General features: G+C 36.6%; 1 protein-coding gene across 1 annotated transcript in view; it reads left to right on the top strand.

The window, feature by feature from the left end:
* The window catches only part of kuz (zinc-dependent metalloprotease kuz), an 83404-nt gene that overhangs the window by 61487 nt on the left and 7175 nt on the right, over positions 1-14742 (top strand). Inside the window, exons 5-6 of the mRNA XM_073083586.1 lie at positions 13694-13886; positions 14372-14522. Coding sequence (XP_072939687.1) covers positions 13694-13886; positions 14372-14522 — 344 coding nt within the window. The remainder of the gene's footprint in view (positions 1-13693; positions 13887-14371; positions 14523-14742) is intronic.

Here is a 14742-nt window from a genome sequence, read left to right as displayed (position 1 = left end):
AACTTTAACAACTACATAATAAATATATGATAGGGTTAATACTTAATTTGCAATGATTGGATGACTCATACGAATGTTACTTATTAGTAAGGTTTTAAGTCAAGCCCAAGTTACATAGTAAGTAATGATTATTTATCAGTTGCAAATATATATATATATATATATCTGTCAACTGGTATGTACATTGTGAAATGACCTTTTGTTTGTAAAATTTCCAAAGGCTTTTGAAAAACGTCGCTCCAATAGCGCTTTTTCAGAGACATCGATGCATTGACAATACCTGTGATGTTGCAAGTGTCCATACCGACATTGACAACTACGTACCATGATTGTTCGCCCGTCTATCCGTTGGGTTTGGTTTTATTCATATTTGTAGATTTATTTCAAACTATAACAAAATGAACATATCATTTTCTGTACCTGAAAAACTATCGGATAATGTAGATTATAAGGATTATTAGGCAACTCTGAAAAAATCACGTATTTACAGATTGATATACCTACTTACATTAATATAATTTTATTAAGTTTGAGAGTAATCAAATATTTTGAAGGTGGTAGAATCTTTTGTGGTTCGACTCCGGCAGTACCACCGCCACGCATATTTCTGCCTCATAACAGCAGTGTTAAACGCTGATGTGTTCCGTTTTGAAGGGTGTGGTAAGGGATACATACTTTTCAGACGCGTTTCAACTTAGTCCTCAGGGATATCGGCGCATCTGTGGCCGACCTCAGGTAGGAACATCTAATCCTATCTGGGATTGATTACAGATGTCCATGGGCGGCAGTAGCCACTTACCATCAGGTGGACTGCAAGCTCGTCTGCTACTCCTATATTATAAAAAAAATATTCCAGTTCTACCTTATTTATCTAAAGTATACGAATCTACTTATATCTGCGTATGTTGTTCGAAACAATGCCTTCGTCTCATGTTCACGATGTTTACTTTCAAATCATTACTCGCAGGAAATGTTATCTGCGTAGGCTTTTCATATTTCGTCTCTTGTGGAAGTTAGGCGGAAATGAAACATGAAATCGAATATGTTCATCTTAACATATTGTATAAAATTTGTGTATATCGAAAAGTAATTATTTAAGAGTGAAGGAAAATACCGTAAAGAAGCTTACGTGCCTGACTATTATAATAAAATAATGTTCTCAAGGCCTGTAAAGTCCTCTTCGTCTCCAGGACCCACCAGTGGGTCTGTGTAGACTGACGTGTCTCTTAAGACCCCTTGGTGGCTTATAACATTTGATTCAAATCAAATCAAATATTTTTGTTAAATTCAAAATAGGTTCTTTACAGAGCACTATTTGAAAGTCAATACAACTACCAGCACTTCCCAAGGTGTTTCGTTATGGAGAAGAAGCGGCGAAAGAAACTCCATAACACACATCTTTTATAAAAAATAAATATTTCATACAATGGCTCTTAACCTAGTGGTACATGATGAGCTGGAGCTATTTCAGACCACACCGTTTTGGCGGTCAAATAATCACTTAGCCTATAGTACGCTTTTTTACATAGCGTCTGTTTAAAGACAAGTTTAAACTTTTTTCTGTGAGAGTCAGATTGTCTTCGAAGATTCGCTACCCGAAATTAAAACCTGCTTAAATTATTGACATCTACCAATCTGCACTTGGCCATCGTAGTGCACGGCCTAAACCTCTCTCGAGTGTCAATAAGAACATACAGAAATGTTTTAACAGCATGATACAATAATGGAAAGAATGTGCCCCAATATGTAACGCGACGCACGATATTACCTACGCGGCGTATTTCTTTACGGATTACCGTTGTTGTCGTTCAAATTGTACGCGCTCGGAATATGATCTCGGAGATTTCGGCTCTTTCGGTATGTCTTTTGAACTGTGTTTTTTAGAAACATAAAATTTAAAATGTTATATAGTGCCAGTCCGCGATTGGAATTACTAAGTTTAAGTAATACGTGAAATACACTACTTGTTAAAAAAATATTTGTCCAATTAGGTTAATTAATAATTTTACTTAGGAGTTAATTTCGAGTGAGTTTTTCCTCTATATGTACTTATGAGTTTTTTATGACAATGCTTTGTAGGTGAGAAGATTGTATTTAATGATTTTGAAAGTTTTACTCCAGACTTTTAATTTGGCTATTGTATGAAATTTTGTAGTCTGAAATTTACCTATATAAACTTGTACGAAGCAAAATAACATTATATTTATAGAACATCTAAACGTTAGGGAGATATTCCTTCAATTTGCTAGTTTTAGTTTGCGTATACAAATTCTTTTCAGCGACATACAAAGAACGGCTAAGTACAACAAGTCTTTACGAAGTTTACGACGTTACGCGTCACGTTGTCCCGCGGCTTACGAAGTTTTCTTTCAAATTGTACTCGCTCGCTGAGAAGCGAGACTTTTGGTGGTTTATTTACGAGTGTATGGAAAATTGTAACTTTTACTATAAAACTTGGTAGGATAAACATGTTTTGTAGAATTAGGCGAACATTTGTCGCTACTTTAGAAAAATAGTTTCCTGTGAATATTATACCTTCTTATTCACTTACTTCTTTTAGGACTTACCTATAGGTGTGTAACGTAATTACCTATAGGTATGGAACGTTACTTATATATTTAAAGATTTTAAAAGTTTCACTCCGAACTTGTAACCATGGCTCTTGTTTGTGATTTTGTACTCTGAAATGTACATACACGTTTACGAATTAAATCAAAATTTAACCATGTTAACATTAGGGAGATATTCCTTCGACTTGGTAGTTTCAGTTTGAGTATACAAATTTCTTTTCAGCGACATACAAAGAACGGCTAAGTACAACGAGTCTTTACGAAGTTTACGACGTTACGCGTCACGTTGTCCCGCGGCTTACGAAGTTTTCTTTCAAATTGTACTCGCTCGCTGAGAAGCGAGACTTTTGGTGGTTTATTTACGAGTGTATGGAAAATTGTAACTTTTACTATAAAACTTGGAAGGATAAGCATGTTTTGTAGAATTAGGCGAACATTTGTCGTTACTTTAGAAAAATAGTTTCCTATTTATTTACTTACCTATAGGTGTGTAACGTAAATAATATCTATACGTAATATCGAATACCTATGATTTCGAAGGAATAAAAAATACACAAACTTTAATAGCGGGTGTGTCTGTTTATTATCCGGGCTAATGTTGGAAGAATAATTTTGAGTTTCTGAAATTAAGTTTTCTAGAATTAAAAGCTTGCTAAAGTGTATAATAAATAACAAAATTTTAAGGGATAAAATGAGTTAAACTATAATTCACAAAGCTTTGACATTTTTCTTTAAAATACAAGTGCATTTTATCTTAATAACACCCACAACAAATTAATTTAATCAGAAACGTGTTAGCAAGTTCTAATCGCACGCCGTAGTCGTAGAAGGAAAGCGAAATTACAAACAAGAACACGGCGACAAAGTAGCAAGTAAAGTGCCGCAAACTAATGCCACAAGCTTTTACAAGCGCCCACTTTTACCGAGGAATTAGGCACAACTTGGGAGAGTATGTCGGGAACTGTCTATATCAGATGTACCAGTTGTGCCAACGGTTTCAAACCTCCTATAGTAAAATTTGTACATTTCGTGTACATACTCAATGATAAGTACGCTTTTACGTTGCACGACATACGTTGTAGCTGGTGGCATGGGCGACATGTTTACTTAAAATATATTTTACATCATGAATGAAATTTGAAATATTATTCCAAAATAAATGGCAACCTTATATTTAGTTCCAATTATTAAGTGATTATTGCGAAAAATATGAAGTTAAAGTATATAACAGTTCACCTCAGCGAAGACAGTTTTGTAAATTATAAAGCATTTTTATTTACAATGATTAGAATAATGATATCCACAACAAAATAATGTAATCAGAAACGTGTTAGCAAGTTCTAATCGCACGCCGTAGTCGTAGAAGGAAAACGAAATTACAAACAAGAACACGGCGACAAAGTAGCAAGTAAAGTGCCGCAAACTAATGCCACAAGCTTTTACAAGCGCCCACTTTTACCGAGGAATTAGGCACAACTTGGAAGAGAATGCCGGGAACTGTCTATATCAGATGTACCAGTTGTGCCAGCGATTCCAAACCTTATATAGTAATACGTACATTTTTTCTAGTTTTTACGCGCTGTGGACTCAACGATAAATATGCCTTATTTAGTAGGTGCTATGGACAAAAGGGTAAGTATGAAATACTCAGATAGAATCATTTAGTTATCTCATGGTTATTTATTTAGATTTTTTATGACAGTTTAACAAAGAGTATTATAAAATCATAATGAAAACGTCTTTGGAAAAGTCCATGTATTTTAAGATTGTGTTATTTAAAAAAAATACAAAATCGTAAATAAATGCCATTGCATATGATTTACATAAATATTTCCTAGTGTTGCATTATCTTGTGGTTGGTCAGGTCCTGCCAGGTGATACGTCCAATTTGAGAGCCGCTGTGCTGCACGAACAGCCTATCCTGCGTACGGAATCGCTAATTTAATTTGGCGAAACTCGCAAGCTTCGCATTTCGTTACGTAAACACCGGATACTATGTGTATCAGGGCTCCCAAACGGTTTGAATTTGGCTCCAACTACTCAAATATTATAAACTATGTTGAATTTTACATTGAATAGGCGGCATTATCATTTATATTATCATTTATATATTTATATATATTATCATTTCATCGTTAAATGCTTCGTACGTGAAACTAAAGCTTTTTTTACATATAATAGTAGATGGGTTAAGGATGTGCTAAACAGGTTTAAAAAGTAGTAGCAGTAAAATACAATGTTGAAGGCGATACCTATATGTCGATGTAGTTAAGAAAGTTCCCCACTTGTTAGCGAAAGTAAGCATACTCTACCGCCCTCTTCTATGCTTTTGTAAAGTACTGATTTTGCAAAAAAAGTCCGATATACATAGTAAAATAATATTTCTGACCTAAAAACCATCCGGAACTTAATGTCATAAAAAGAGCAAAGCCTCCTCTTTATTCATTAAGTAAGTAACAATTTAATGACCTCTAATTGATTGATCTATTCTTGCTGACCCAGAAGGAAGTGTTCCCGTCTTCATATAATATAGATGTAACTTCGATAGTCCAATGATACCTACTTACCTACTTGTTGGTCTCGTTTCCCTTCAAACTTATGGCGCCTGGGGACACCGCCGTTTATTTAGGACCACTGGCCCTCGAACGGACGGCAAGCTCTCCAGTACACTTTACTCAGCTTAATTGGTTGGTGATACAAGTGAATCTATTTGGTAAAACTACTACCTACTTGTTTGAAGTTGATTATAGATGTCCATGCAAAGGATCAATTAACGTTAAATAAACCTGATTTTCATTATAGTTTATGTTACCAACTTGTTTATCGGTCTTTCTATCTATCTAACATCTGCTCACGTTATTGCAAAAAAAATAACATTATTATGTATCGGTTTTAAACCATATTATTATAAAACTTTAAACAAAGAAACTTGCATCATGATTAATAGTTTTCCGTGATACTCAAAACAAACAAGCTTTATAATAGTAAAGATGACATAAAAAGGTAACTCAGTATTTTCCCGTGTGCCAACCCTAACATTCTTTTATGGGCGTACGAATATTGCGTTTTCCCGTGCAGATTTTACATACAAAGCGTTGCAAGTTTACAGTTTACAGCGAACGCATCGCTTTGAAAAAATACCGACGTTACAATGGCCTGCGAAATAACATTTAGCTGTTGCAACAATGTATGCAACAAAATGAAATGTTATAGGTTTAGATAAAACTGAATCAGCCGCTTTTCATTTGTTTTGATTCGTGTTTACGGTTATACGCTAGGATACCAGCGTGTTTGTAGGTTAGGATATAAAACATGAGGCCTATTTATTAGGTATCATCATCAGCATCACTAAGCCATCAGGGGTGGCAACGCGTCAATGATCCTAGAAGACCTATTAGATAACAGTATGCGTATGATACTTATGTCTCAATATTAATATTATACGACCTTATTTCTTACCAGTAGCGTCAATTTACGTAATATATACCTTCATAAACCATTTAACGCTAATGTAATAGCATTAAATAATACTATTACCTTATACCTATAGTGTGCCTAACTCAATGAACTGTCTATATACTCGTATACATTGAAGGTGCATAATATTACACATATTGTTCAAGTTAATGCGTTCGCAGTCCTCAGGGCATTTATAACTCAACTAAAAGCATTAGCAATTAAACAAGGTAGGTAACCTACGGTCATTGTGGCTTTTGCGAATACTTCGATTAAACGAACTTAATTATTTAGCTTTGTATTTCACTGGATTATAAAATTAAACATAAAATTCTGCGATGAAGCGCTTTCAAGTTGAGCGTTTAAAGCTCGGGGGATTAGTATATGAAAGTGGTTGATGCATGATTAATTAATACATACCTGGATCGCAATACTTAATTAGTAAATGCCACTTGCACCAATAAATCATGAGATCTCGATGAACGCATTACGCAGCCGGTGCCGGCCGACTCAATAGTCACTCCCTGCGAATATATTAAAGATCAAATATAATTAAACCTATACATCATCCTGCCTTTTATTAAAAAGTTGTCGTTTACTTCCCGCGCGCAGACTTTCGTATTGGCAATTTTTATGATTAAGAGCACCATTAACATAAGGTTGAATAAGAATAATGTCGGAGTAAGCGACACTGCCGGATTCGTAAGGATTGTTTGAAAGCTTTTGTCTTTATTCGCTTATTCGTAACAGTATCAAATTAGCTAAATGGACTCCTTATGCAAGACATTGATATACTTTCTGATGAGACATCAGTCAAATGGATCACACGTAAAGCCACTCCTGCGAGTATCGTCACTTTCATTTAGTCCGAGTCTATTATCGTATAGTAAGCAAATTTCCCCATATGAAAATTACTACATATTAGGTGCTAATTGCTTACAATTTTTCTGTGAAAAACATAGATGAATATGCCCACTTGCCACATGTGGTCACTGCCGCGATAGATAACTGTAATGAAGACTCTGAATCTGTCCTGTCTCTAAGGACTAACTTCGGAGAACGAGCTATCAAAAGCAACTTGACCGCATTAGTTATCAAAGAGTACCTGTGTTTTAGAATTAGCCATTATGTTTTCAATTATATCGAAACATTAAACGTACTGAAGTCGTCGTGACGGAATCATTACAAAAACACTTTCTCGATTCCATCGTGGCTCCCATGGTAATTTGTAGAATATAAATTAATGCAGCGCTAATGACGTCCTCGAGGCTAGTGAATGTATTATTTCAATGGAGATGGTTTCAATGAAGCGAGATACACTCGTAGAGATGTTCGATCGCTGTAACTGAAATAACTACTCGAATTACGTACATGAATGATTCATTGGTAAACAAATATCAGTTGAGTTTGTTGTATGAGAGGCGTGTATTAGGCAGTCTATAAAAGCTAAGACTTGCGTCGAGTTTGTTGTAACGATAGAGGTGTACAAGAGCTGGGTTTCATAAGAAATTAAGATTAAGATTTTTTTTTAAATTTTTTAGTACTATTTAATTCGTGATAATAAAATAAGTAGGTGGTAGAAACAGTACAGTTGGACCGGCCAGGCATAAACGTTAGAGGATCACCTTAGTCTTCAGTAACAACGCATGTGATCGGCTTCATGTGGAACTCCTGTTTTTTACGGGATTGATCATAAATATACACGGGCGGCAGTGATGACTTACCATCCGTTTACCGTATGCTCGCAGTGATTACTTACTATCAGTTTACCGTATGCTCGTTCGTCACTTGAAGCTTATAAAAAAGTTTTATTTCAATTATAAGTAATCTTAACGACTCATGCAATAGCATAACTTAAGCCGTATCTACGTTCGTAATGTACCTAAACGTTACAGTGTAGTTCGTTGAAACTCCCAGTTCGTACCATCGACTAATTCGTATTCCGGGTCATTCGGATAACGACTCGAATGAATAATTCCATTTCGCTCATCTCTAGCGAGATGTTCGCCTGCAGCGTGTAATTTCCGTTATCTGGCGGTCGGGTGCAGGCGGTTCGTTAGAATGCGACGTACCGGCTCCGGAACGCCCTGTGCGCTGACAGGACACATACGCGGAAAAAATACCTCCATTATATTCATCTTTTTTATTAAAAAAAAAAATATTGGCCAAGTGCGAATCGAACTCGCGAGCGGTGGGTTCCGTATCACCAAATTTTATGTTATTATTATTGGTATTTGTTATCGTAGCAGCCACAGTAGTAAATGCATTGTGAAAAATTAAACTGTCTATTACGATTAAATTGATAAACCGAAAAATTACTGTTTCTTGTATGGCGACCCCCGTTTATTTTCAATGTTCTTAACTTTTGGTATTTGTTGTTATAGCGTCCATAGTATAACTTAAGCAGTACCTACGTTCGTAATGTACCTAAACGTTACAGTGTAGTTCGTTGAAACTCCCAGTTCGTACCATCGACTAATTCGTATTCCGGGTCATTCGGATAACGACTCGAATGAATAATTCCATTTCGCTCATCTCTAGCGAGATGTTCGCCTGCAGCGTGTAATTTCCGTTATCTGGCGGTCGGGTGCAGGCGGTTCGTTAGAATGCGACGTACCGGCTCCGGAACGCCCTGTGCGCTGACAGGACACATACGCGAAAAAAATACCTCCATTATATTCATCTTTTTTATTAAAAAATAATTGGCCAAGTGCGAATCAAACTCGCAAGCGGTGGGTTCCGTATCACCTTTTTTTTATTTTTGGTATTTGTTATAAAAATAAATATTTTATGAAAACTTAAACTATCTACCGATTACGCTTCCATACATAAACCTAAAAATGCCGAAAAATAGCTCTTGTATGGCGCCCTTAATTTATGTTCAATCTTCTTTATTTTTAATAGATACTAGTTGTCTATGACAAGTCTATCTACAGCAATACATCCTCTGCATAAAGTGATTGGTATTTTAGCGGTGACAATAAAACATACTCTAGAGATAGTGCTCTGTGACCGACACACACGGACAGACAGCGGAGGCTTAGTACCTACTACGGTTCCGTTTTAACCATGTGGTTACGGAACCCTAAAAACCATCCATGCTCCGTCTCCATTCGCGTAACCATTGTTTTCGTTCATTCTCATACGTTGCAATTACTCCGCGGTTGCCATTTTGCTCTAGCTTTAAACTATATTTTAATCTGAATGCGCGCAGGATACGTGTCAATTTCGGCCAGCAAATTTCTGTGCTCTCTTTACAACGGCCCTCCCTGTGCAAATTCAAAAAGTTTTATACGGCCCAGCCTTTCAGCATTCATCCTAAAACGCTCCCGGGTCATTAAACTCGCTAAAACATGATGCGATTTTAAATTCGACAAAGATACCAAAAATGTACGGTTCTTTCTCTCTCTTTTAAGGCATTACATTTTTATCGGTAAATGTGAAGTTGGGAAAATGATATAAAATATACTTAATGATATGGATTTTCTTAAATTTATTTTTATAATAGAAGCGTTATATATTATTGAGCAAACATCATCATCAACCCATTACTGTCCCACTGCTGGGCACGGGTCTCCTCTCAGAACGAGAAGGATTAGGCCATAGTCCACCGCGCTGGCCAAGTGCGTATTGGTAGCATACATCGGTATACTTAATAAGCAGTCGTACACCATGTTATATAGCATACTATATCACATTAATTAAACTATTTACATATTAAATCCGTACATATTTCTTCCGGTTGCGTACTCGAGCCCGCGAGACCGGAAACTTCGCCGAACGATCGCTGAGTGATATGACCCTCGCAGTCCTATTAACGAAGTTAGTTCCGGAACAGTCAGGAAGTCATCAAGCTTAACGTGAACCTAGACTTGGGGGAATAATTTAAACGGTAAACCACCCTCGCCGGGTAATGAACCCCCGGTAAATGACAATTGAGAAAAAACGACGACGCAAACCCAATTAATACGACAATGCGGATCGCAGTAGATGCATCGCGCAGTAAGGGTTTAAATATCTAGTTCTTATACTTTAGGTATGGTAATTAGTGATAGTTATCATTTAACTTATTGTATAGAAAAGAATATATTTTTAGAAATTAACGAAATGATGCACGATGGTTCAATCAAAATTATTTTCAAAAAATCTACAGAAAAATAAATGGTTATTAATTTTATGGAATTCGAATTTTGAACACATAGTTTGAGTGTTCAAAATGGCTGATTATCCAAAAAATCTATGATCAAGCAAATGATAATTTTCTTTTTGTTACACACCCAGTTTGAGTGTCGATTCCTGGCTATCTGCCTGGCTGGAAACTGAAGGCTGATGGTGTTCATACAACTATAATATAAATATTCAGTAGTGTTCAGTAATTACACTATCATTATCGAATACATCTACTTAACGTAATTGTATTCAATAATTAATTAATTTAGATGTGCCATGTTATCTTAACATCGAAACCCAATGGAGTCTGAAATCTCATTAGTGTTAGATTTGCTCATGACAAGCATTAATGATGTTATATGATGTTATAGGTAACCATTGACACAATCAATATTGATAGCATAATCAGTATTGAGCCCTTTGTGGTTTGACTCCCACATTACCACCGCCATACCTACCTACTCCCGCCTAATAACAGTAGTGTTACCTCCTGAGTTGATTACCAGTAACCCATATCGTTTTCAAGCTTATTTGATCATATCAGAATCATATTCCTGCGACAACTTTAATGGAAATACCGCTACTTTTAATACCACCTACTACTACATATTAAGGAACGACGAAGGCAAAACTTTTATGCTCTTGGCATCCATCTGGCTGCGTTGTTTTTCTTGTAAAATATTCGAGCAAAAGATATATAAAAGAATGTTTAGTAGATAAAATGCGAAACGTGAAGTGGTCTCAGTGTAGCGTATTCTTAATCTCAGCCCCCGGTGGGGTTCGTTTCGAGTGCTCATAACGCGAATGTACACTTTATGATAATACTAAGAATATGCGCCGTTTTAAAGTATATTTCCATGTTGTTGCTGCTCTTGTAAAAGGTAGGAAACAAGCATCTTTGATGTTATACATTTTTATTTGTATTGCAGTGGCGGGATGTTTTGATACGTAGAACTGAAGGGGTGGTAATTGATAATTGAAAAACTACCTCTGGGCAGTTAATATCTTCAAATGGTTTATAGGATCATTTATTTATATTGAAGTAGCAAACGTGCTTGCACCTTACCTGATGATATATGGTCACTATTCACTATAGAATACTATAATAAACCTCAAATAGAATTGAAATTGTATCTGAAACCGGCTACCATCACGTTACCACCTTTGGGGATAAAGTTGATTTTCCTCGGGAGTAAAATCAAATCCTTCCAATCAAAGCGCAACAGAGTTTAACACTGGTGTTATAAGACCGATATAGGGGTTAGTTTAGCACGCTAATAATGGTATAAAAAATGAAAATATAATTTGAATAAGATTGAAATATTTACACAAAGTTTTAACACACACAATACAATATTCCTATGATTGTCTACGAACAACTAAACAAAATTCGTTACATATCTATCTACCTATGCTATTCACTTGGTCACTTCATTCATTAATCAACAAATTTAGATTTACCTACTAAATAGAACGCCAATGAATTCCTACTTGCGCAACAAAGCGTCCTTTTCACTTTCCTATCTCACTGGACTTTCACCCGGGGTCTAGCAAGACCTAGGCAACGGCCACGACCCATTGTAAAATAGATTGCTTGTGAACATTGCGCGATACTAAACTTCCCGAAGCGATTAATCGGTCCGCTTTCTAACAAGGTGTTGGTTAACTGTACTCGAGCTTGGGTTTTATTGCTTTACAAGCGAGCAGAATGCTATAAAGAAAGTGACCAGACCGATTGAACTTGACCATTATAGCTTACGAAGCTTTACTTTGAAAGCAATAAATACCTCTTAAAATTAAGGGGTCAGTTAATTTGTTAATTCTATTCGTATTTAGGAAATTTGCAGCAATTGTGTTATCATTACAAAACACATTAAGAGCATGTATCCTGTCACGCGGTTGTACGACCGCGTACGTGTATTTCCCCTGCAGTCACTTTGCGTCTCACTGGCGTATGCCATGCGGACATACCCGCGTGACAGGAAATATCCCCAAAACGCTCGCGATTAATACTTATCACTTTCTATGTGTACATAATATATTGATTTTTTTGTGAATATCGAAAACGTTTCCTACGCTACTTTCGAATTCATGTTAAGAAACTACATATTTCGAAGTAAATAAGAAGTTGTTTGTTGTTATTTCGAGATGGTCGCGTATTCGACTGGTCCACGTACAAGTTTTGCGGACGACGCCGACGCGACATTGTCCCATTATTTTTCCCACCCCCAACTTACTAACTCGAACCGCAAACTTGGATTTCGTCATGAATAATTTAAAAAACATCCCTCTGTATTATGCAAAATATTACAACCTGCCCCGTCTCTATTGGTAAATACGGGTTGTATCGAATCTATAATTCAATTTCGCATTTTCGCTGCAAACATGTTGAGTGGCGTCTTCATTTTATAAATAAAATATTTGCGCAAACAAGTCTTCTATAATGATGAGCTTGTTTTCTCTTCTATTTGCAGTTATAAGGAGCTTTGTGAGGTTCACTGTAAATAATAAAGATGTACGAGTATTTATGTTAGGGAAGAATATAATTAATGTTATACGGTCTTACTAAAAGCCCTGTAGGATTTCCCGTATTGTGGTTTCCACGGTTTCACACAAAGATAGGTTGGTGTACATAAACAAAGGCTCAGAACAGACCACACTAGGATTTCCTGTGCTGTGGTTTCCATTAACACATATAACGAAATGTACAAAGTTCGACCTGAATTAAAATATCTTCTTTCGTTCCCGAAATACTCATTATATACATAAGAGTACACTAAGCACTCATTGTACCTCAAAATTCCACTAATGAATGTAGGGTCCTCTTAGAAATGGAGGGGTAAGGGTTGCCTATCGCAGTCAGCACGCTTGGCTTTGCGTATTTGTGTCTAAAGTTAGAGAGACTGCCACAACCTAGGGAGTAGAGAGCGTCCATTATCTATTAACTTAAAAAAAATACTTTTATCGGCTACATCCCCCCCTCCCTCTCGAAACTCACGTAGGTATACTTTATAGAGTTCGCATAATCGCGATTGTGTAGTATTCAGCCACCTCGAGAGACCAAACGTGAGATAGGGTGAGATTTGGATCGACCCCCTCCAATGCTTAATTAATAGATACGCCCTTACGCACTTTGTACAACGACCATTAATATTATTTAACATTATTATTATTGAATCTCACAGAAAAAAGTTTAAACGTGTCCTTAAACAAACGTTTTGTAAAAAAGCGTACTATAAAGTGATTATTTGACTGATAAAACAGTGTGGTCTGAAGTAGCTCCAGCTCCACGTGTACCATTAGGTTAAGTTTGTCATTGTAAAAGAACATTAATATTTTAAAGGATGGAGTTCCTTTCGCCGCTTCTTCTCCGTAACGAAACACCTTGTGAAGTGGTGGTAGATGTAATGAAATTCAAAAAATGCTCTGTAAAGAATCTATTTTGAATTTTAAAAAATGATCTGATTTTAAAACATTTCCTCTTTTATTCTTTGCAGGCCACGTAGGAGGATGCGGGATCACAGACGAGATGGTGAAGTGGATGGAGCGGATACAGAACTCGGGCGTCGACGACGACCCGCCGACCACATCCGCTTCCACACCTCACGGTACCTCGCCGTCGCCCCACACGTACCAGTCGCCGATGCCGCCGCCGCCGCACCCGAACAGCTTGAGGGATGATCCGCCCAGGTAAGATATATCTAGCAAAGAAAGCTAACTGTTAATCATCATCACCCATTATTTGCAAAGATTATGGTGTTAAATAAAAATAATATAATACATACGTGTTACATGTATTACATATGAGTTAGTGAGTTAGAAATTTTAATTTCACTTCTCTTTCCATTTTTATTTCTACTTTCCAAATTAACTGAATGTTTACTAAAAGACATTTGATAATAATCTCATAGATCTTTTCTAGTTTTAACATTAAAATGAGGTGGTAAATAATTTTAGAATATAATATCTAACATCTCAGTGCCTATTGTAGCGCCTAAGCCTCGGCCTTATAATTTAGGGATCTAATACCTAAAGTGTATTGATTAACACCATGGGCACTGGTTTATCTTGTCAGTGACACTTTATTTATGAATTTATCGCCATATTATTTTAGCCAACTACCGACAGTAGAAGACCAAATGCCGTTTATACTAACATAAACTCGTCGATTCCAGACATTGGGAGCATCACAACAAGTATTCCCGGGCGGCGAACACAGGAGAGCATTCCCGTTCAAGAAGAGCCGCCCCAGAGAAGAACACGTGTTCCTTGTACATACAGACCGACCCCCTTATATGGAAGCACGTTAGGGAAGGCTTCCCTGATGTGAGTAGTTTGTATTTCTCTATTTCTGTACTAATATAAATAAAAATATTGACTTTTTTGCAATATAGGAATAGCAGACGAGCATGCAGTCCACCTGTTGGTAAGTGGCTATTGCCGCCCATGGATATCTGTAATTAACCACACATAGAATTAGATTATCCCACCTGAGGTCGGCCAAAGATGCGCCGCCATACCTGAGGACTAAGCTGAAATGCCTCGA

Source organism: Epargyreus clarus, unplaced genomic scaffold (genome assembly GCF_041222505.1).
Source record: "Epargyreus clarus isolate Ecla_fem2 unplaced genomic scaffold, WU_Ecla_fem_2.2 ptg000019l, whole genome shotgun sequence".
NCBI lineage: Eukaryota > Metazoa > Arthropoda > Insecta > Lepidoptera > Hesperiidae > Epargyreus > Epargyreus clarus.
This window is presented reverse-complemented; position numbering and strand designations above follow the sequence as displayed.